Source organism: Chiloscyllium plagiosum, unplaced genomic scaffold (assembly GCF_037043375.1).
Source record: "Chiloscyllium plagiosum isolate Xiang-an unplaced genomic scaffold, Cpla_swu_hap1 HiC_scaffold_9, whole genome shotgun sequence".
NCBI classification, from domain to species: Eukaryota; Metazoa; Chordata; class Chondrichthyes; order Orectolobiformes; family Hemiscylliidae; genus Chiloscyllium; species Chiloscyllium plagiosum.
In genome coordinates, this window is record NW_028270147.1 from 42,607,919 (window position 1) to 42,630,439 (window position 22,521).

The 22,521-nt window shown below is 39.8% G+C and overlaps 1 protein-coding gene across 12 annotated transcripts in view; it reads left to right on the top strand.

Annotated features, from left to right (window-relative positions):
- The window catches only part of mast2 (microtubule associated serine/threonine kinase 2), a 412,521-nt gene that overhangs the window by 291,714 nt on the left and 98,286 nt on the right, over nucleotides 1-22,521 (top strand). For 10 of the 12 annotated variants that reach the window (XM_043699133.2, XM_043699131.2, XM_043699134.2 and 7 more), the window contains 3 exons: nucleotides 1,393-1,468; nucleotides 8,708-8,728; nucleotides 17,405-17,483. In XM_043699133.2, the coding sequence (XP_043555068.2) occupies nucleotides 1,393-1,468; nucleotides 8,708-8,728; nucleotides 17,405-17,483 (176 nt within the window). The remainder of the gene's footprint in view (nucleotides 1-1,392; nucleotides 1,469-8,707; nucleotides 8,729-17,404; nucleotides 17,484-22,521) is intronic. The other 2 variants (XM_043699132.2, XM_043699135.2) reach the window with 1 other exon arrangement.

A 22,521-nucleotide genomic window follows, 5' to 3' on the forward strand; every position in this document is an offset into this window, starting at 1 on the left:
TATATCTACTGACCTGAGAATCTAAAACACAGGGCCACATTGTCAGGATAAGTGGCTGATCATTTAGGACTGGGATTGTGAACGTTTGGAATTCTCTACCCCAGAGAGTTGTGAATGCTTCATCTATGAAGAGCTGTTAATTCTGTTTCTCACTCTACAGATGCGACTGAGTTTCTCCAGCACTTTGTGTTTGTTTCAGATTTCCAGTATGCACAGTGTTTTGCTTTTAAAACATTTAAGGCCGAGCTAGTCAAACCTTTGGTCTCTTGAAATCCAAAGATATGAGGAGTGCACAGGAAAATGGAGTTGAAGCCCAATCTATAGTTCTGTAGTATTCCCATATGGAACATGTCCCAAGTTCTTTATACTGTAGATGTGAAACATTGGAAGATAACGAGGAGGGAAGTTTTTAAATAAAATGGTAGATTGGGAAGCCAAAGTCTCAATAGAAGAGATGTGCCTTAGGGAGCTTTTTAAAGCAAAGCGGTTGATAAAAACTGAATAGAGTAAAACTGTAATGGCTAGACGAGGGACCATACATGGTGAAGGAATAAAAAAACAATAAGAAGCTTGGTGTTGCAGGTATACAAGGAGCAGGAAAGAATTTGAAAATTAGATCAGAACTTTGTCAGCTTCTTAGGGTTTCCATTTTGAGCCAAGTAAATGGTAAGTGGCGGTAGTATTCTGATTGCCTTGGCTTACATCTTCACAATAGTCCATTGAGCCCACCCAAGCTCCCTGTTATTGTCGCCATTTTCTGCCCTGTGGCAGCTTCAGGTTTGTGCATAGGTACTGTCTGTCTGCTGAGTGGCACCTTTGAGAGAATCAACATTTGGATCTTACCCTGGCTCTCCTAGCAAATGTCAGCAACAGAATGGGATTTCACACCACACTGTCGAGACTGTGGGTGAGACTGGAATTTCTAAAGAGAAATTGGCTGCAGGACTGTGGTGAAAAGGTAGGGAACTAAGACTAGGAACTTGCATAGAGATAGCAGAGCCAACAGACTGAATGGCATTCTTCTATGCTATGACCATTCCATCATTCACTTTTCTCTCCATTGCATTGCTAGAATTTTATGTCAGCAGCTATTCAATTTTCAATTCCTGTCCATGCCCTTGCAAATCCAATTGGGAACAGTGGATAGTTGTTCAGTGGTAAGAACCTTTAAGAATTTTCTCTTTCTAACCCAATGGACTTTAAATTTTTACTGCTAATTGAACTGACACCAACTAAATCCATCTCATCTGGGAATTGAACTTAGAATCTCTGTCATCTGCTTTGACTAATTAGTGGATGACCTCACTTCAGAAACCATAAATAGTCATGTTTAAATGCATCACCTAAAACTGGCATTAATTTCACATTGTTGTGTTCTCAATTTGCCAACAGGTAGCAGCCCTCTTGACAGTCCAAGAAATTTTTCTCCAAATGCGGCAGCTCACTTTTCATTCATACCAGCTCGAAGGTAGGATTTATTCTTCTGGTGTTTTTTTTAAAAAGAATAGCATGCAAGATGGTTTAGGTGTTGCATGGAACATGCTTAGGTTGCATGCAGAGTTAATGAGCTGATGGTAGGATATTAGTTTACATTTTTGCCTGGCTTACTGCAGCTGTTCAACATTAGATGTGAGCAGCTGATGTGTTTACCATGTACCCATCTTTGCAAAATGATGCAAATAATATTCTGAACAGTCAAGAGCAGAAATTAATTTCAACTACCCCACTTTATTTGGTGGCATTGATAATAAAATAATGAAGGCAGGAATTGTTGAAATACTCAGCAGGTTTGACAACGTCTTTGGAGAAAGAAACAGTTTGATGATTGATGACCTTTCATCCACGCTGATGCTGCCAGACCCACTTCATATTGGAAATGGATTAGGATTAGCTGCAAATATTGCCAATTGTCTGAAAGGGATTCAGGCATGCTAACTTAAAGGCAGATTAGTTTGTCAGTGTGCGGCTTGCTGATACTTTTAATGGCTTTTAATCTTCGAATCTTTTGCAAGGATCATTTTGGTTAACTCTGTTGATCCTGACAATTTGTTTGCAAACCTTCTGATCTTAGCACAGCATCCACGAGTGAAAATATTCATAATGGAAAACACTCAACTCAGTAAAATCTGCCAACTGAAGCAGCAGATCTTTCTGAAAAGCAACAGAAATAAGAAACAGATAGATAGCACAGCTAGCTGTCCCATTGGGCACACAGTCAGTTATCCTGCACCTTCTGCTCATATAAGTACTTTTCTTTCTTGAGATCAGCATCAATTTTCCCACTAAATTTGTTTTGAATATGTAAGTTTATTTAAATATGCAATCCCTCTAAATGTTTTTGCTCAATTTTGAGTGTCTCGCACTCTACTGGGGCCAACTTATGTGTAGTCTGCATGCAGGTCTTTTGGGTATAGTAAAACTTATCGTGAATAGTGATCATACAAGCAGTTGCACTTTCCTAGGGCAGGAACAACTAGGGATGGAATGGGTTAGCCCAGTGTGTCCCAAAGGTGAAAGGGAGCAGGGATGTCGATTGTGGAAGGTCACCTGCTTCTGGCAGCAAACTTTGTTCAGTGGGGAGCTGCTTCTGAAGGCACTTGCAGGTAGGACAGATGTTTGGACACATTTAGCATCTAGTTAAAAGGTAAAAATCAAGTTGCATGGTCCTACCACACCATATGGCTGCTCTCTCAATAGAGGGTTACCACATCCCAAGTGAGGGAAGAAGTTGAGAAGGTATCCTCAGCTGGTGTAGGAGTTGAATGCGCATTATCAGCATTACTGTGCATAGCAAACCAACCGTCTAGCCAGGTAAGCTTATTGACACCCCCGCCCCCGACCCAGCATCAAATAGTGACAGAAGGAAAATTCATATTCGTCAAAATTATTTGTGAAAAACAATACAGTTGTAGCAATGTGGAAAAATAATAATGGTTATTGGCTTGTGCGTAGTAGTGGTCTCACCAGGGCCCTGTACAGCTGCTCCCGCCGTACCAACCAGTACTCTTCCACTGACACCCTCCTTCGACTGACTGAACTGGTCTTCACTCTGAACAACTTCTCTTTCCAATCCTCCCATTTCCTCCAAACAAAAAGAGTAGCCATGGGCACACGCATGGGCCCCAGCTATGCCTGCCTCTTCGTAGGATACCTGAACTGCTATGCTCTTCCAGCACCACTAATCCAGAATCTTTGTAGGATATGTGGAACAGTCCATCTTCCGCAGCTACATTGGCACCACCCCCCACCTTTTCCTCCGCAACATCGATGACTGTATCGGCGCTGCCTCGTGCTCCCACGAGGAGGTTGAACAATTCACCCACTTTACCAACACCTTCCACCCCGACCTCAAATTCACCTGGACCGTCTCAGACTCCTCCCCCCCCTTCCTAGACCTCCCCATTTCTATCTTGGGCGACCGAATCAACACGGACATTTACTATAAACCGACTGACTCCCACAGCTACCTAGACTACACCTCCTTCCACCCTGCCCCCTGTAAAAACACCATCCCATATTCCCAATTCCTTCATCTCCGCCACATCTGCTCCCAGGAGGACCAATTCCAATACCGCACAACCCAGATGGCCTCCTTCTTCAAAGACTGCAATTTCCCCCCAGACGTGATCGACAATGCCCTCCACCGCATCTCCTCCACATCTCCTCCACTTCCCGCTCCTCCGCCCTTGCGCCCCGCCCCTCCAACCGCCACCAGGTCGGAACCCCACTGGTCCTCACCTACCACCCCACCAACCTCCATATACAGCGTATCATCCGTCGTCATTTCCGCCACCTCCAAACGGACCCCACCACCAGTGATATATTTCCCTCCCCTCCCCTATCAGTGTTCCGAAAAGACCACTCCCTCCGTGACTCCCTCGTCAGGTCCACACCCCCCACCAACCCAACCTCTACTCCCGGCACCTTCCCCTGCAACCGCAAGAAATGCAAAACTTGCGCCCACAACTCCCCCCTTACTTCCCTCCAAGGCCCCAAGGGATCCTTCCATATCCACCACAAATTCACCTGCACCTCCACACACATCATTTATTGCATCCGCTGCACCCGATGTGGCCTCCTCTATATTGGGGAGACAGGCCGACTACTTGCGGAACGTTTCAGAGAACACCTCTGGGATACCCGGACCAACCAACCCAACCACCGCGTGGCTCAACACTTCAACTCCCCCTCCCACTCCACCAAGAACATGCAGGTCCTTGGACTCCTCCATCGCCAGACCATAGCAACACGACGGTTGGAGGAAGAGCGCCTCATCTTCCGCCTAGGAACCCTCCAACCACAAGGGATGAACTCAGATTTCTCCAGTTTCCTCATTTCCCCTCCTCCCACCTTGTCTCAGTCAAATCCCTCGAACTCAGCACCACCTTCCTAACCTGCAATCTTCTTCCTGACCTCTCCGCCCCCACCCCCACTCCGGTCTATCACCCTCACCTTGACCTCCTTCCACCTATCGCATTTCCAACGCCCCTCCCCCAAGTCCCTCCTCCCTACCTTTTATCTTAGCCTGCTGGACACACTTTCCTCATTCCTGAAGAAGGGCTCATGCCCGAAACGTCGATTCTCCTGCTCCTTGGATGCTGCCTGACCTGCTGCGCTTTTCCAGCAACACATTTTCAGCAAGTAAGGAGTTGAACTAGGTTTCCTACTCCTGATCAGTATCCAATAAAGAAAGAAAGGCTTGGATTTATAGAGCATCTTTTATAAACTTAGATTGTCTCAAAATGTCCTCGAGCCAATTAAATATTTTTGGAGGTTAGTTGCTTTTGGGTGCTGAAAGTACAGCAGTCAATTTGCATACAAGTCCCAGGTAGCTGTGTGAGGTGGACCAGATAATTGACTTCAGCAATGTTAATAGAAGGATAAATATTGCCAAGGACATAGATTGAGTTCCTGTATCTCATCCTTTGAGATGCTGTCTTGGAACCTTTTAGGACCATGTGAGGAGGCAGGCAGAGCTTCAATTTAAAGTCTTACCCGAAAGACACTTTGTGGGAAGTACACTTGTTGGGTGTTACTTGTGTACTTTACTGACCCTAGCTGTGACTTCCTTCATGATTGAATAACCCATAGATGCTTGCTGTGCAGATAATTGGGCTGAATTTTAAGAACCAGAAATGTGTAGGTTGGGAGTAGGACAGAGGTTAAAATCTGAACCTTGACCTCAGCCCACCCATTTCTGGATTTAATGGAAGTGGAGCATGGAGCAAACATCCAACCCTGACCCCCGGGGGGTGGGTTATTAATTTAAATAAGTTAATGAGAACAAGAAAGGTCACTGAACCCAAAATGTTAATTCTGCTTTCTCTCCGCAGCTGCTGCCTGGCCAAATGAGTTTTTCTAGCAATTTGTGACTCTTTCTGATTTCCAGCATTTGAATTTTTTTTTGTTTTATTTAATGAAGCTGATAGCCTCTGATTTAAGCTGCTTTGTAGGCTTCATAATGGGGTAGCTGTGTTTTCTAAGCCTTCAACCACCTGGCACAAGTCGGTAACCATTATTATTGGGTTTCCCAAGCCTGGAGACAACTGACATCTAAAATGAGCTGAGGATAACATTCTGGAGAAGGCCTCTGCCTTTCATAGCACAGTATACAAAGGAATCCACCTATGTACACGTACACATTCTACACACCTTTAGTCCTGTTTATCCTACTGCTCAGCAAGCGTTATTCCTCTCATTCTCCTTGAGTTCTACACTGAGCAGAATTTTGTCCACTTCAAGAAATAGTTGAGAGACGGGCCCATTTCTGGAATCCGACATTGCACTAGTCGTCAATATGCTGACCTGGCAAATCTTTGGTAGCTCTTTAAGCGGCTGCCTCTAGGTTTGTTAGTTAAGGATAATGGGTGGCTTCCTGGTTTGCAGTCCCAATCAGAATACCTGTGGCCTTGAAAGAATGGCAAGTCCATTAATGGGTGCTGCCATAGCAGCAGGGAACTGCAGTGGTGCCTCCACTTTGATGCATCTTCTGAATAAGTACTGAATGTAATTAAATAAACTCCCAGGCCACAATGGGTGGTTGACAGCTATAACTGAGAGACCCTGATGTGCAGTGTGGAGATGCCTCAGGAAAGCCAAGCCAGCTCCAAGTACTGGCCATACTTAGTTCTTGTGAGCTAATCTTCCTGCTGTTAAAATCCCAGCAGTGGCCCCAATCGGCTCAAAAATAAGTTTTTAGTTTTGCAGATTGACTCCCCATTGGTGATGACCCACTTCTGGAAAGATGGCCTAGAAGTCTGATCATGTTGGCCTGTTAACCTGACCCTAACATTTCAGACTTTGTTTCAGTACTCCCCTCAAGCTTCCTGTGCCAGGCATGGAAGATTCTGCCCCCTGTCCCTTTCACAGAAATTACAACAACTAGCGAACAAATTCATAGATGTTATTTATACCATCCAATTTCTCCATATTTTGTCTAAGTATATTTCTGCAAATGTCTATATACCTGTTCTCTGTTCTTCTGGCTGTAGCATCTTGGCATTTTACTCAATTTTGGCTTTAGTAGCAGAGGTTTCAGCTATTTTGATCCTGCTTTGTGGCATTTTCGCCCAGTCATCCTTTTGATTTAGGATCTCTGCCTCCATATTCACAATCTTTCTCAAAACTTACCTCTTCAACTCATTTCCCTACCACTCCTATTATAGCTTAGGACTTGTCAGGACATATGGAAAGCACTTTTGAGAATTCATTGCATGGAAGACCCTATATTATGCTGCAATTTGGTCCAAAACACTAACTATTAGAACCCAACAAAATCTTTATTGATATTTTTAAAAATACTTCTAAAATATTGTTTACATCATACTGCTATCGTAATCCCCATGTTTCACTTACGATAGTCAACAAGGTTCTCTGTTCCTCATGTTGGCAAGTAATAATGTCCTGTTTACTGGTCTTTTATTTTTTAAAAATGATCAAAAAGATTAAAAGCACTCACCTTAATGATGGTAACAAGGCTGTATAATATTTTTCCACTTCTTTTCTAAAGCTTCTATTCCCATTTGGATACAAGTGAAAGCATTAAGTATTACCTAGTGACATGGGACATGGTTCAAATCCAGCCTATAGCTGGGTTGTAGAGCTACATTCAATAGCTGACCATTTCATTAGTTAGGGAATGGTAACAGGCATGATGCCAAATATGAAAGGAGAGAAAACTAGAATGTTTATATGTTGGGTGCAGTGTTGACCTGTAAACCATCAATTTTAACTAGTTACCTCTTAATACCATGAACTACTTCATTTCTACTGTATGGCTTAAGGATATACTTGAAAGTGTTTCATCGTTTTACATAACACAAAGCACTGGCGAGTTAAGGACAGAAAATGAAATCAAGGAGGTCCCAGGCTCCTGTGGGAGGTGAGGGAAGAAGTTATAAAGGCTCTGACCCAAATTTTCAATTCCTCTGACCACAGGGAAAATGCCAGCGGACTGGAGGACAGTTAATGTGGTTCCACTTTTCATGGAAGCATCATAGGAATAAACCAGAGAATTACCAAGCAGCGAGTCATAGGAAACTATTCAGAAAAAATTCAGATGGAGAGAATAGATTTCCACATGGAAAGGCAAGGTTTATTTCGGGATAGTAAGCCTGCGATGGTGCATTTTAGCTATGAAGGGAGGCTGGATAGGCTCAGGTTGTTTTCTTCAGAGCACAGAAAATTGAGGGGGGAGCTGATTGAGGTGGGTAAGATTACCAGATTATGGATAAGGTGGATAGGAAGCAGCTGTTCCCATTTTGTTGAAGGGTCAGTGATGAATCTACATAATTTTAAGGGGAGGGAGGGAATGTTTGGTGGGGGATTTGAGGAAAGTTGTTTTCACTCAGTGAACAGTGGGAATCTGGAATGCATTGCCTGGGAGGCTAAGGCAGGAACACTTACAACCTTTTAAAAAGTATTTGAATGACCACTTGAAATATCATTATGATTAGTTAATGGTAGTTATCTTTTCTCTAAGATGAGGGATTTCAAGACTAGGGGCACATTTTTAAGGTGAGAGGAGAGAGATTTTAAAAAGCTATGAAAGGCAAATTTTTTACACAGTGGTTTGCATGTGGAATGAATTTGCTGAGAAACTGGTGGATGTAGGTACAATTACACCATTTAAAAGATATTTGGATAGATACATGAATATGAAAGGTTTGGAGGGATATGAGCCAGGAGTGGGCAGGTGGGACTAGTTTAATTTGGGATTATGTTCAGCATAGACTAATTGATTGGACTGAAGGGTCTATTTCCGTGCTGTACGACTAAGTGCTGGAAAGTAAAATTGTGTACATAGGTAGATAGGATTTATTTTGGTTGTAGACCTGATGGGCCAAGGGCTTCTTCTATACAATCTGGCTCTATGAGTCTCTTAGTTCATGTACAATTGTTCATTTTTCCTGAAACCTACTGCAGCCATTCAGAAACACTCAAAATTGTGCTTCATTGAAAATAAAGGACTAAAATACTAATTTTAAGCTTAAGAAATAAATGACTTGTGAACTTGCTTACACAAAACCAGTAGTCATATTTTGTTCCACATTACATACTGTATGTTAAAATTAAGTTCAGATGGTAAAACAGTCTAATTTGCATATGACACAAGTAAAGATTTGAGAAGTCAAGTAATTTAAATGTATGTTACCTTATATTGCATTATTTTGTTAGTCATTAATGTATTTATATTTCTTTGATGCAGCCATGGTCACAGAGCTGACAGGTAACACTCAAATAGGTGTTGCTGTCATATTCATTGCATGTTCTGGAGCTGTACTTTGGATGTTTGTGCATGAACATGCCATATAGTGCTGGAGTAAATGTTTTGCTTTTAGTTGTTTCATGTGTACAGAATGATGCACATACTGAAATTTTCATATTATTTCATGGAGAAAAATGCTTATAGGCCGATGTAAATAAAGCTGCAACTGGCAGGAAATATCATTACTTGAAGAATTATTTATTGAAATCACTGGATCTGCAGCAACATATCTTAATGAATGCCAAGCTTCTTTTCTGCTTCCTGTGCTAATCTGTGTCCATTTAATGCAGCCTTAATACAGCCTGTTCAGCAATTTGATTTTTTTTGGTACAAAAGCATCAGCCTCAGTCTACTAACTCTCTTGTGGCTTTCAGTTTTATTTAATAATATTCTGGCATTTGCTTTCCTCATAATGTTTTTGTAAAACGTTATCTTTTATGAGTTTTGTTTGTGAAGTGTTTTGTAACTTGCCCTTGGGTTTAAGTAATTTCTAATTAAAAAAAATCATCGTTATAGCATTGTAGAGCATCTTGCATGATTAAAAAATAAGATTTCCACCCAAATGGTAAAGTCACAAAACCTGTACTTTTCAGAATTGTTTATGATGATGTGACATTAACCTTTCATGCATCCCTCCTCTGTAGGAGTTTTAGGAATTTTACCTCAGATTTGTCAAAAAGCAATTCTCCTTCCCTTATGACACAGGCAAAAATTATGGATCATTATTTTTGGTCTTGTGCTTTTTGTGATGTATTTAATGTATTCTGAACTTTTTTTAGAGTTCTATATGTTTAAAGGTCAATACTTTAACCTCTATCAAGTTCTGCATTGATTCACCCTACGAAGATTTCTGAGGAAAGGTCAATGGACTTGAACAGTTAACTTTGATTTCTCTTCACAAATGCTACCAGACCTGCTCAGCTTTTCCAGTAACTTCAATTTTTGTTACTGATTTGTTTGTTCCCAGTATATGTCAGCAACTGCTGTGAGGATCAGCTTTATCGCCATGGACTTTTCCTTGTAACTGACATTCACAAATACCAGTCATTAGACTGACATGTTTATCGTCACCAACATATGTTAAAGTCTGTTTCTATCATACACAGTTCTCAAATTTCTACCAGAGCTTAGCAAACAGCATTCCATGATGCCAACCATACATATTGGTTGGTATATATGCATTCCTGCTTTTTGTTGGTCATTGTTCATTTTCTGGTGTGGAGCTTTTGAGTGACAAAGAGGTCCTGTTCTACTCAACATAGAGAACAAAGCGTCAGAACCCAGGAGCAGAAATGAGCCATTTGGCCTTCTGAGCCTGCCTCCCCCATTCAGTCTGATTTTGGCCAATCATATACTTCAGTGCCTTTTTCCTATGCCATCCCTTTTTCTCTACACATCATTGATGTTTAAAAATCATTGATGTTTAAATATACTCAATAACTGAGCCTCTCCAGCCCTGTTGGGCTGAGAATTTCAAAGATTTACTCTGAGTAAAAGAAAATATTCTCTTCATCTTGACACTGTGACTCTCCCCTTGTTTTGAATTTATGTCTCTGGTTCTAAACTCAGGTGAAACATCTTAACTGCATTGACCATGTCTATCCATTAAAGTTTTTTTTTGTGTTTCAGTGAGATTTTTCAAAACACTAGAGAATACAGACTCTGTTTCCCCAGTGCCTCCTGACAGGACAACATAGCTATCCCAGCAACAAGTCTGATGATCCTTTGTGGCTCTTCCCTACATGGCAGTGAAAGCTTTCCTCAGCAATGGGACCAAATCTGTACACCATATTTCAGGTGTAGTCTAACCACGGTTTTTAACAATTGAAATAAGACTTTGCTACTTCATAACCTGAATCCTCTTAGAATAAAAGCTGCTGTTCCATTCTCCTTCCTCATAGCTTGATGTCCTGCATGTTAGCCTGCAGTTACTTGTTGATAATAGCACTCAGGTCCCCTTTGTACATCTACGCTTTCTACTCTTTTAGTATTTAAGAAATACTCTTCCAGTCTATTCTTCCCACCAAAGTAGATACCCTCACATTTTTCCACATCATATTCCACGTGGTATGTTCTTGCCCACTGACAAGCTTTGTGGCATTCCTTACACTTGGAAATATTATGTTTGGACCCACAAATGAATCATTGATATATATTGCGAATAGCTGAGACCCAGGAAGCATCATTTGTAACAGTGAAAATGGTCACTCAGAACACCATTGAATCCTTGTGAGTTCCTCTTACCTTGGCCTGAGAAGTGATGATGTTTCTTCAAAATAGGCCACTCTTTAAAACTGTCAGTCATGAATTCCACTGTTGTGGTTTGCACCCAGACTAAATCTAGGAAATTACTTAGTCAGACAAACCTCTTTCCTAGAAGAAGGAAATAATAATCACAGAATGGTTGCAGCACAGAGTGAGGCCATTTGGCACATTATGTCTATGCCAACATCTTTGGAAATGCAAGTTAGCTGCTCCAGCTCCCATCCCATTTGCTGTAATCATGTAGTTTTTTTTTTAATGTTTACGTGCTTATTCAATACCTTGTGAAGACCAGAATTGAAGCTGCATCCATCACAACCTCCAGCAGTATATTCCAGATCCTAACCTTTTGCTGTAGGAAGAGATTTTTCCTCCTGCTTTTGGTACTTTAATGTTTGACTTTTTTTCAGCAATGGGAACAGTTTCTTTCTATTTACTCAGTCCAGACTCCCTCATGACTTTGACCATTATGGATTGATTGACCTACTGGTCAGTCACAAATAATAGGATGGTGGAACATGCTAATCACAGTCTGATAAACACATCATCAAATAAAATTTGACTTGTGCCTGATGGTTTATTTTTAATTCAAAATCTTTCAATGTGCTCTTTTGACTTGGAGACCTACATGGTTCTGTGCATGAGCGAGGTTTTCTAATTATCTTTTTTAATCGTGCTGAAATCATTGACATCTAGTTATGCTGCCAAGTTTATTCATTGGTCTGTTGTTATATCACCGAACCTACCCTATAATCTATCGTTAGCATTAAATTTTCAGCCGTTTTAGCTTGGTTGAGCAAATTAAATCCAGTGATGATGGGTGGCTGTTGCTCAACTATTCTCAACTATGCTGTGATGCTGTTCTGGTCATGGTCTATTAAAGTATCTATTTGTCTTAGTGGCATTGCAGTGAAAATTCACCAGACTGACTCCTAGATTAAGGAGAATAAGATGAATATTCTTCAGAACTTAAAATAATTGAAGGTGACATAATTGAAATATATTAAATTGGCACGGGTTTTGACCGTTAAGATGCTGAGGAGTTGTTTCCCCTGACTGGGGAATCTAGAACTAGGGTTTGATGCTTTAAGGAGTTGACTGTTTAAGACTGAGAAAAGGAGGAATTCCATTACTCAAATTCCTTTGCTCAATCATGTCTATCTGAGGGCTGTGAATGTTCCACTATTGAGAATATTCAAGGTCAGCAGTTGATAGATTTTTGCATACTAAAGGAATCCACTGGTATGATGTTAGACTGGAAAGGAGAGACTAAAGTAGAAGATCAACCATTAAACATAGAAACCAGGAGTAGGAATAGGCTATGCAACCCTTTGAGCATGGTCCACCGTCCAGTATAATTATGGTCCATCATCCAAACCAGTAAATATCCTGTTTACGCATTCTCCTCATGTCGATTGATCCCTTTAGCCCTAAGGAGTCCTTCTTCAAAACATTCAAAATTTTGGCTTCAATTGCTTTCTGTGGAAGACAATTTCAGAGGCCCACCTTTCTCTAGTTGACGAAATTTACCCCTTAGCCCTAAATGGCTAACCCCATTTACTGTGATCCTGGGTTCTGGACTCCGTAGTCATTGGAAAAATCCTTCCTGCTTTTATCCCATCTAGTCCTGTTACAATTCTGTGTTTCTTTGAGATCATCCCTCATTCATCTAAGCTCCAGTGAATGTAGTCATAGCCGATCCATTCTCTTTTCATACATCAGTCCTGATATCCAGGAATAAATCTGGCAAACCTTCAGAGTCCTCCCTCTATAGCTAGAACTTCCTTCCTCAACTAAGCACACAGTACCCCAGGTGTGGTCTCACCAATGCCCTGTGAAATTGCAGCAAGATGATTCTCATTATGAAGGCCAACAAACATTTCCCTTCTTAACTGCCTGCTGCACCTGCAAGGTAAGTAAACATAATCTTACTGAATAGCAGAGCAGGCTCTAGGAACTGAGTTACCAATTCCTAATCTTACTATTTTTATGTTCTTATAAACACCATCTCAGTATCACTGAGGGAATTACATTTGCGTGTAATGATAAGATGAAAAACATATTTACGTAGCAATATGTTACAATCTAGAATGCACTGCCTGAAAGAATAAGAAACAAATCTGTGGAGTGTGAATGAAGGAATAGTCGTGGCTACGTTGTTCTTGCAGGGGGCCAGAGTGGATTCAACAAGCCAAATAACCGCCATCTGATGTAACCGTCCTATGATTCCAAAATTCTGTTTGCTACAATATTTTCTAACCAACCAGTTATAGAGTCATAGAGATGTACAGCATGGAAACAGACCCTTCGGTCCAACTTGTCTATGTCGATCAGGTATCCCAACCCAATCTAGTCCCACCTGCCAGCACTAGGCACATATCCCTCTAAACCCTTCCTGTCCATATACCCATCCAGATGCCTTTTAAATGTTGCAATTCTACCAGCCTCCACCACTTCCTCTGGCAGCTCATTCCATATATACACCACCCTCTGCGTGAAAACGTTGCCCCTCAGGTGTCTTTTATATCTTTCCCCTCTCACCCTAAACCTATGCCTTGAGTTCTGGACTCTCTCATCCAAAGGAAAACACTTTGCCTATTTATCCTATCCATGCCCCTCATGATTTTATAAGCCTCTATGAGGTCGCCCCTCAGCCTCCGACCCTCCAGGGAAAGTTCAAGCATATTGTAACATACCTCTGGAGCAAGGGGACTGAACCCAGGCCTCGTCTGTCAGAAGTAGCGACACCACTACTGCACTACAAGAGGCCCAATTCTTTTAATTTTAACGTGTTACCACTTACTTTGTTCTGATAGGCAATTGAAAGCATATTACAAGTGATCAATTATACCTGTAAAATCCAAAAATACTATGGATGCTGTAAATCAGAAACAAAAATAGAAATTGCTGTTGCTGCCAGTCCTGCTGAGCTTTTCCGGCAATTTCTGAATTAAACCTATGGTTTGATCCAAATGGCCTCTGTGAACTAATATCAACTCTCTTATTAAATCCCAATTAACAAGTAGAGTTAAATGGTTTCCATTTTGCTTTATCCAGCCTAAAGAAATCCCTTTAATTCTTTTAAAATTTTATAATCAATTTATTCAGATGTGTTTGATGCACCTCTGGAGGAGGTAGGATTTGAACTGAGGACACGACCATTGTGCCACAAAAAACCCTCCAGAAATCCTTTAGACTGAAATTCTGTTCCAATCCCAGTAATGCCGTCATTTGTTGCTCTGCAAGTGGAGAATTGTGAGGAAAATTTAGCCCAACTATTTGTCTGAACCCTAGGACATGCCTAAGTGAGCTTGTTGCAAAATATCTGTGTCCACTGTTTTGTTTGAAACCTCTAGACCTGATGGGCGCAGTTTGATTAATGATTAGGACCAAATCCTTTTTATTAGTTTCACTGGGCAGGTTTTGTATTATTGATGCCCTTCCTTCGGTGGTAATGGTGGAAGCTGCTTTTAGTCGTACTTTGTTGTTATGCCATAAGGGTCATGTACAATGCCACTCCATTGGTGCAACATCAAATTAAATCTGTGTTTCAGAGACATTTATAGTGTTGAATTTCTCTTTGGATCCATACAATTGTAATTTTAATATTTAATTTCTAATATTTTTTGCATTTACACTAATCATTTTAAAATCCCAACTTTACATGACTTAGTCGTCCCCTTCTCTTTCTATCATTCCTTACAGTTAAAAGTACCTGAGACTTCAGTATCAGGAGTAGCTTGTATATCTCTGCTGTTATTCAAAGGTCAGGTCTTTTGTCAATCATTGACTTTGAGCAGATGGTAACACAGTATTAAGGAACTTTAACCAGGCAGAACTAATGCACACCTCTTATGCTGTGATGCCATGCAAAACTAAGAATTTCATAATTCTCTCCATTCAGCATTTGGTATGCAGCCATCTGTAGGTGAGGATCAAATAAATTAAATCTGTGTAAAATAATATTGTTAAAATCCCCATGGAGATCAATAACTTAAAAAAGAAATTAGAACTTGCACTGAAGATTCCTGGCATTCAGCTTCTGTAACAAACAAACTAAAAGCAACACTAACTAAACACTGCTGTATTGGACGACTTATCCTCTAAACAGTAGAAAGGACAGCCCTCAATTAACACTCCAAATAATTAAATATCTCCTTCCACATTATATTTTACTTTGTTCCCTCAGTAAACACTCTTCTTCCAGAATGAATCCAAAGTAATTCTTACTCCTGGAGGCTTGCTTACTTTCTTTTCCTTTTCCAACCAGATAATTTCTAATTTCCAAACTTGTTTTCAAAGTCAGGGTTACCTTCCAGATAACCCGTATCTCGCCAAAGCCTGGTGAATCTTCCAGTCTTACATGGTTCCTCATTACCTGAGTCTCATCAATTCAAGCTTAGCTCCCACATATATGATTGTGTAGTAAACCATTGAGACTTGTTTCCTCTATCTCTCCACCTCAGATTCTTAGACATTGAACTTGTGAGGCTCCATGAAAAATCTGCAGTCCAACTTTGGTGGCTTTTAATGGACCCTTCCCCCTCAATGCCCATCTCAATGGTGATCTGAATCAACTGTGCTTTTTACTCAAGTGAAATGCTATTCTATCTTTAAATTAAATAAACAATTTGAAGTATAACTATTTACAAAATTTAAATTCCTAACACCTCCCTGGATCTTTGAAGACTAACAGTCTATTCACAGTCAGCACAGTTGCTGTTGTCATTGTTTACAGATATGAATATCTTGCACCTTCTTCCCATTGAACAATAAGGGCCTCCCTTTAAGAACCAAGCTTGTTGCCATCAGAATTCAGACCAGGACACATGTCCCCTTTGTTCCTACATTTATTCTAAAAGAATCAATCCCCAAACATAACAATCTTTATAAAACCTTGTGTTTGTAATGATATCATGATTGTGCTAATTACCTCCCTGTAGAACTAATTTGCAGCTTTTTTCTATTCCATAGAATTTTTAAAAAACTAACATCTTTATTCCCTTGTTTATTATTCATGATTAGTAATCCAGTTAACTGGAAATCATAAGAATCGGGCAACTTTACAACTTAAGGAAAGTAAACAATCTGAACATTGTTCAAGAGTGAATATGATCACTTACTGAAAGGATTTATAATCCTGAGTCTGCTTCTCAAGTGAAATCTATTGATAATATCTGATAGAAAATCCAATTACTCTGAAGTTGTTTATATCTACTCTTCTGATATAGAGAAACCTCGATTAACCGAATTTCAGATTATCCGGACAAGATTGCAAGGTCCCAATGTTTGGCTAACAATGTTATCTGGCATTTGATTATCCGGCATTTGATCAACCCCAGTGAAATGCTGCCCACCTGTGTCATCGAGGTTCCTCTGTATTTTGTCTTAAGTCATCAATATATAGTTTAAAGCTATATTTGTTTTGATGACAGAGATATTCTGTCTAAAAGTTTGCAACTGTATTTTATAAACTGAATTCATTATCTGAAGACCCACTGTTATACACTGCCTCTATAGTTCACACTTCATACTTTATAGCAGAATATCTGGCATAGTGTTATAAAGAAGATTGAAGTTTAAGTTCAAAAGGTATAAAAAAGCATTAAAATGGTACTTTGCTGGTTCTGTAACAAAGGTAATATATGAGATTAAGTCAACTACATGTCATCTAATTCCTGTGTTAACTTTAAGTAAGACTAGTACAAGATTTCACTTGTTTATGGGCAATCAATATTGCAAAGTTTTTGAGAACACCCATTGTTAATTTTTTTCCCTTCCATAGAAACTGAAATGTTTTAGGTACATATACTCAAAAATGGAGCAAGTCCTACATATAATGTGAAGGATATTTGTACACCAACCTGATTTTTTAATATTGCTGACACTGTGTCCTTGCCAGAAAGCCACATGTCAAATGCACATTTTTTCTTTGTGCATGGGAGGGTGGCTTGGAGTGCATGTTGGTCAGATCCTCTATAGCCTTTTATTTTAAACGGCTGAGGCTACTTCTTGGTTTAAGAAAAAAGATGCTTTTAGTTTGTTTCCATTCCTGTCACTTACTTTATTTATTATTTGTTGAACTTGAGTATTTAATGTGGCTGAAAGTTTAAGTAAAACCCTTATGTTGTTACTATTATTGGTATAGCAAATCTCTTTTCTTTTCCTTCTTCAACTTGTTGACTTAAACCTGTTTTTTCTGCATAACACTTGAATTGGGATTTCAATAGATGGAACAAGGCCTTGGAGGTGCATTGCATCTAAAATACTACACGTAGAATGCCTTTCACCTTTTCAAATGTTTTATGTAACTTAAACATAGTCTTTGTTTATTTAGTTCTCACTATTCTGTATTTTCTGTCTCCAAATCTCCAGGACTGATGGACGCCGATGGTCCTTGGCCTCCCTACCTTCTTCTGGATATGGAACCAATACACCCAGCTCCACTGTATCTGTATGTATTGATTATTTTGCAATAGATTATCATTGGTATGAACTAACGATAGGAGAAAGTGAGGTCTGCAGATGCTGGAGATCAGAGCTGAAAATGTGTTGCTGGAAAAACGCAGCAGGTCAGGCAGCATTCAGGGAACAGGAGAATCAACGTTTCGGGCATGAAGAAGGGCTTATGCCCGAAACATCGATTCTCCTGTTCCCTGAATGCTGCCTGACCTGCTGCGCTTTTCGAGCAACACATGAACTAACGATAGACCAAAAGCCATATCTTGGAATTGTGCTGATAATGTGATCATGTAGTCTAGTACATTAACTCATAAAATATATAGAGCAATGCAGTATAGTAGGAAGTCATCTGGCCCTCCTGCATGTGGAGGATTGTTGAAAGAGTTTTCCGATTAGCTGTTCTTTTTCCTGTCATTCCCTCCTTTAAGTTTCAATCCAACTCCCTTTTGGTAAGTTATTATTGCAGCTGCTTTCACCATCCTTTCAGACAATACATTCCAGATCATCATAACTCTCTGTGGCAATTATTTTTTCCTCTTTTGCCAGATTCCTTATATCTGTTTCCTTATATCAACCACCGAAAATAGTTTCTTTTTATTTACCCTATCAAAACCCTTCATGATTTTGAACATCACCATCAAATGTCCACTTAACTTTCTCCAGTTTCTCTAGTCTCTCTATACAATTAAAGTTCTTAATTGCTGCTACTACTTTCATAATTTTTCTCTAGCACATTCTCTCAGGTCTTGCAAATTATTTGAAATGTGGTTCCCAGGATTGACCACAATTATCTAACCGGGGCATAACATCATATTTTATAAAGGTTATCCATAATGTTATTGTTTGTTTTACTGTGCACCATCCATGCAGCCACTGGCCCTGTAAGTCTAATGGATTTCAATTTTGCTGGCATCTATTGTGTTATTTTACAAAATGCCTTTGAAAGTTCATATACATAATATTAATTGCACTACCCTATTACTTCTGTCTGTTATTTTAGTAAAGAACTCAATCAAATTAGTCAAATATGATTTTTCTGCAGCAAATCCATGCTGGCTTTCATTTATTAACCCATATTGTTTCCAAGTTGACCTTCATTGATACCTTCTTACAATGCCATCAGGCTGACTTAAACACTGGGCTTCCCTGTCTTCCGCTTGTGAGCAGAAATGTCACATTTGCAATCTTCCAGTCCTTTGGATCCACTGCCATATCGAAAGAGCTATAGATTATTGTGGCAAAAGTGAGGACTGCAGAGGCTGGAAATCAGAGTCTGGATTAGAGTGGTGCTGGAATGATGAAGGGCTTTTGCCCGAAACATCGATTTTCCTGTTCCTCAGATGCTGCCTGACCTGCTGTGCTTTTCCAGCACCACTCTAACCTAGACTGTAGATTATTGTGGCCAGTGCCTCCACAATTTACACCTTTTACTCCTTTAGTAATCTGGGGTGCATTCCAGCTCGACTGAGTACCTTTTCTTCTTCAAGTAATTATCAACCTTTGAAGTGTCTCTTTTTCTAATCCTATTGAATATCTCTGCTCCTTCACAGCATTCCCTTAATTCTTGAAAGCAGGTACGCATATTTAGCACCTTAGTCATGTCCTCCCACAAGACCTTCTTTTAAATTTCATCTAACTACCCTTTGCTGTTTATGTTAGTGAAATACATTGAGTTTTCCTTTATATTCATTGCTGGTCTCTTCTTATCCTCCCTTTGACCCTCTCATTCCATTATTAGATCTCTATACTTTCAATATTCAGTTTGGCTCTGCACTGCACTATGAATTTTACATGAGTCATGTTTTATGTTTAATTTTAAGCTCTAGATTTTAAGTCATCTAGGCAATTCTGGCTTTGGACGTCTTCCATTTTCCCTTTGAGAATGTGTCTTGTCCGCAACTACATTGAATGTCTTTCAGGATTAATTTACTGTCTTACGTGTAAATCATTGATTCTAGTCCATTTGAACCAGATTTTATTTTCCTTGTCCTTTTCCATAACCAATCTAAAACTAACGATATTGTGATCATGATTTCACAAATATTCCCTCGGGGAAAGAAATGCTCCACTTGCCCCACTTCATTATCCAGAATTAGGTCCAAATGCTGCATATTTCCTTGTTGAGCTGGAAAAGTATTGATCAAAAGAGTTGTTAGGTACAGTGTTCAGTGATAACTTCCCTGCTTTGTTCTTTATAAATTTATTCCTGGTCTATAAATCACACATACCATAATAACTACTCAAATGTTCTTCCACCTTTCTGTGAATTGCCTGCAAATTTGCTCTTTTGTCTTCTCATTAATTGCACCCAGTGACTTATTAGCTCCTTGATTACTATTTAATTCCAATCAAGCTGATACTGTCTTTTCAACACTTTGAGCGCATCAACCCTTTCTAACACTAACATTGTCTTCCTTTAAATATTGCCATCCCTCCTTTTATCTTCAATAACTTTCCTGAATATATTATAAACAGAAAGACTAAATGTTCATTCTTCCAACTGTTTGAGCCATATCTCCATTACTGTGATTATTGTCATCACGTATGTGGCTTGTTCTTGGAATTTGCCAATCTTATTCAATACAATTTAAGCAGCAATGCACACATACTCTAACTTCATTTTAATCTGTCATAGATTCCCTATTATATTCCTCCTATATCTGAGCAACTCTTTACTCTAATTCTGTTTGTCTCTCTTTATACCTTTTGCATTTCTTCTCCACAAAAAATTGTGTCTTCTCTCTTTAAAAATGTAGAAAATATATATACTCATACTTTCATTCATTTGCCAGTGTCATAGAGTTATAGAGATGTACAGCACGGAAACAGACCTTCGGTCCAACTTGTCCATGCCGACCAGATATTCCAACCCAATCTAGTCCCACCTGTCCATATCCCCCCAAACCCTTCCTATTCATATACCCATCCAGATGCCTTTTAAATGTTGCAATTGTACAGCCTCCACCACTTCCTCTGGCAGCTCATTCCATACACGTACCACCCTCTGCATGAAAACGTTGCCCCTTAAGTTTCTTTTATATCCTTCCCCTCTCACCCTAAACCTATGCCCTCTAATTCTGCACTCCCCTACCCCAGGGAAATGATTTTGTCTATTTATCCTATCCATGCCCCTTATGATTTTTTATAAATCTCTATAAGGTCACCCCTCAGCCTCCGACGTTCCAGGGAAAACAGCCCCAGCCTGTTCAGCCTCTCCCTATAGTTCAAATCCTCCAACCCTGGCAACATCTTTGTAAATCTTTTCTAAACCCTTTCAAGTTTCACAACATCTTTCCAATAGGAAGGAGACTAGAATTGCACGCAATATTGTGTCATTTTGCTTGTATATTGAATGATTAAGTAAACACTGGCAGTGGATATTGCAAATTAACCAACAATAAGAGATGTTGCCATAATTAGTGAGAGTACATTCCTTTTGTTGTAACTATGTCCCTGATATTTTTGGGCGATCTATGATCAATGAATATCAGCAGTTGCTGGTGTCAATTTTTGGAAATTCTCCTTCAAGTCTAGGCTGATGATTCGTTTTCCATTTGTGTGAGAAATTTCAATCATATAATAATTGTTAATACCAGGAAACCATCATTTTTTGCAGTTATTCTTAATGCTGCTTCCTATTTCTGAAGACTTGAAAAATGAAAGTCCTTATCATAGATCCTTAAACTACCTTAAATACTATAATAATCCTTACATTAAAAAAATTAAATGTTGAAAATAATTGTGTAGATCATGTTGGCGGAGATTTATCTTGGATTAAAAGCATTTGAGTATGTATCAGTATTCCTCTGACAAAATTCCATATTTTTTCGTTGAAATGATTTAAAGTTAAAATGGTTAGAAATGCAAAATAAAGTATAGAATATTAGAAATACATGCCACCAGCATATAAAAAGACAGATGCTGACAATTTTGAAATGCTCATAAGGCTGAAGGCTAAGAGTTATGTTGGCATTTTACTAAGGATGGGAAATATGAAAAGGGGAGTAAAGATGGCAAGTTGACCAACTAACAAGCCTTGCCCTTGTTCAGCCTTGGATCCAGAGTTAATGTTGAGGGGCTTCAGGGCAACTTCCTTCTGTCTGTAAGCCACTGTGTTGTCACCTACGCTGAATCTGCCCTGTTAGTGGTAAAGGACATATCCTAGGATTGTGATGGTGGTGTCTGAGACATTGTCTGTAAGGTATGATTCTGTGATTATGACTATATCAGGCTGTTACTTATCTGTGAGACAGCTCACCCAGTTTTGGTCCTAGCCCCAGATGTTAGTAAAGAGAACTTTGCAGGATTGACAGGGTAGTTTTTGCCATGTGGTTTCAGGTGCCTAGTTTGATGTGAGGTGGTCCACCCAGTTTCATTTCTTGGTTGAGACTTTGCAGCAATTGATGCAACTGAGTGCCTTGCTTGGCCTTTTAGAGGATAGTTGAGAGTCAACCACACTACTATGGTTCTGGAGTCACATGTAGATTAGACCAGGTGAGGATGGCAGATTTCCTTCCCTGAAGGACATTATTGAACCAGATAGGTTTTTCCTGACAATCGACAATGATTTTCTGGTTACCAGTAGATTCTTAATTCCAGATTTTTAAAATTAAATTCACATTCCACCATCTGCTATGGTGGATTTGAACTTAGGTCCCCACTATTATTAGCTGAGTTTCTGGATTAATAGTCTAGCAATAATGCCACAGAACCGATACTTCCCTATGTTATTGTTCATGCACAATAAAAAGAACGAGAAACAAATACAAAGAACAAGGAACACTACAGCCCTTTGGCCCTCCAAGCCTGCGCCAATCCATATCCTCTATCTAAATCTGCCATCTGTTTTCTAAGGATCTGTATCCCTCTGCTCCCTACCCATTCATGAAATCTGTCTAGATACATCTTAAATGATGCTGCCCTTCCCGCCTCTACCACCTCCGCTGGCAACGCGTTCCAGGCACCCATCACCCTCTGCGTAAAGAACTTTCCATGTATATCTCCCCAAAACTTTTCCCCTCTCACTTTGA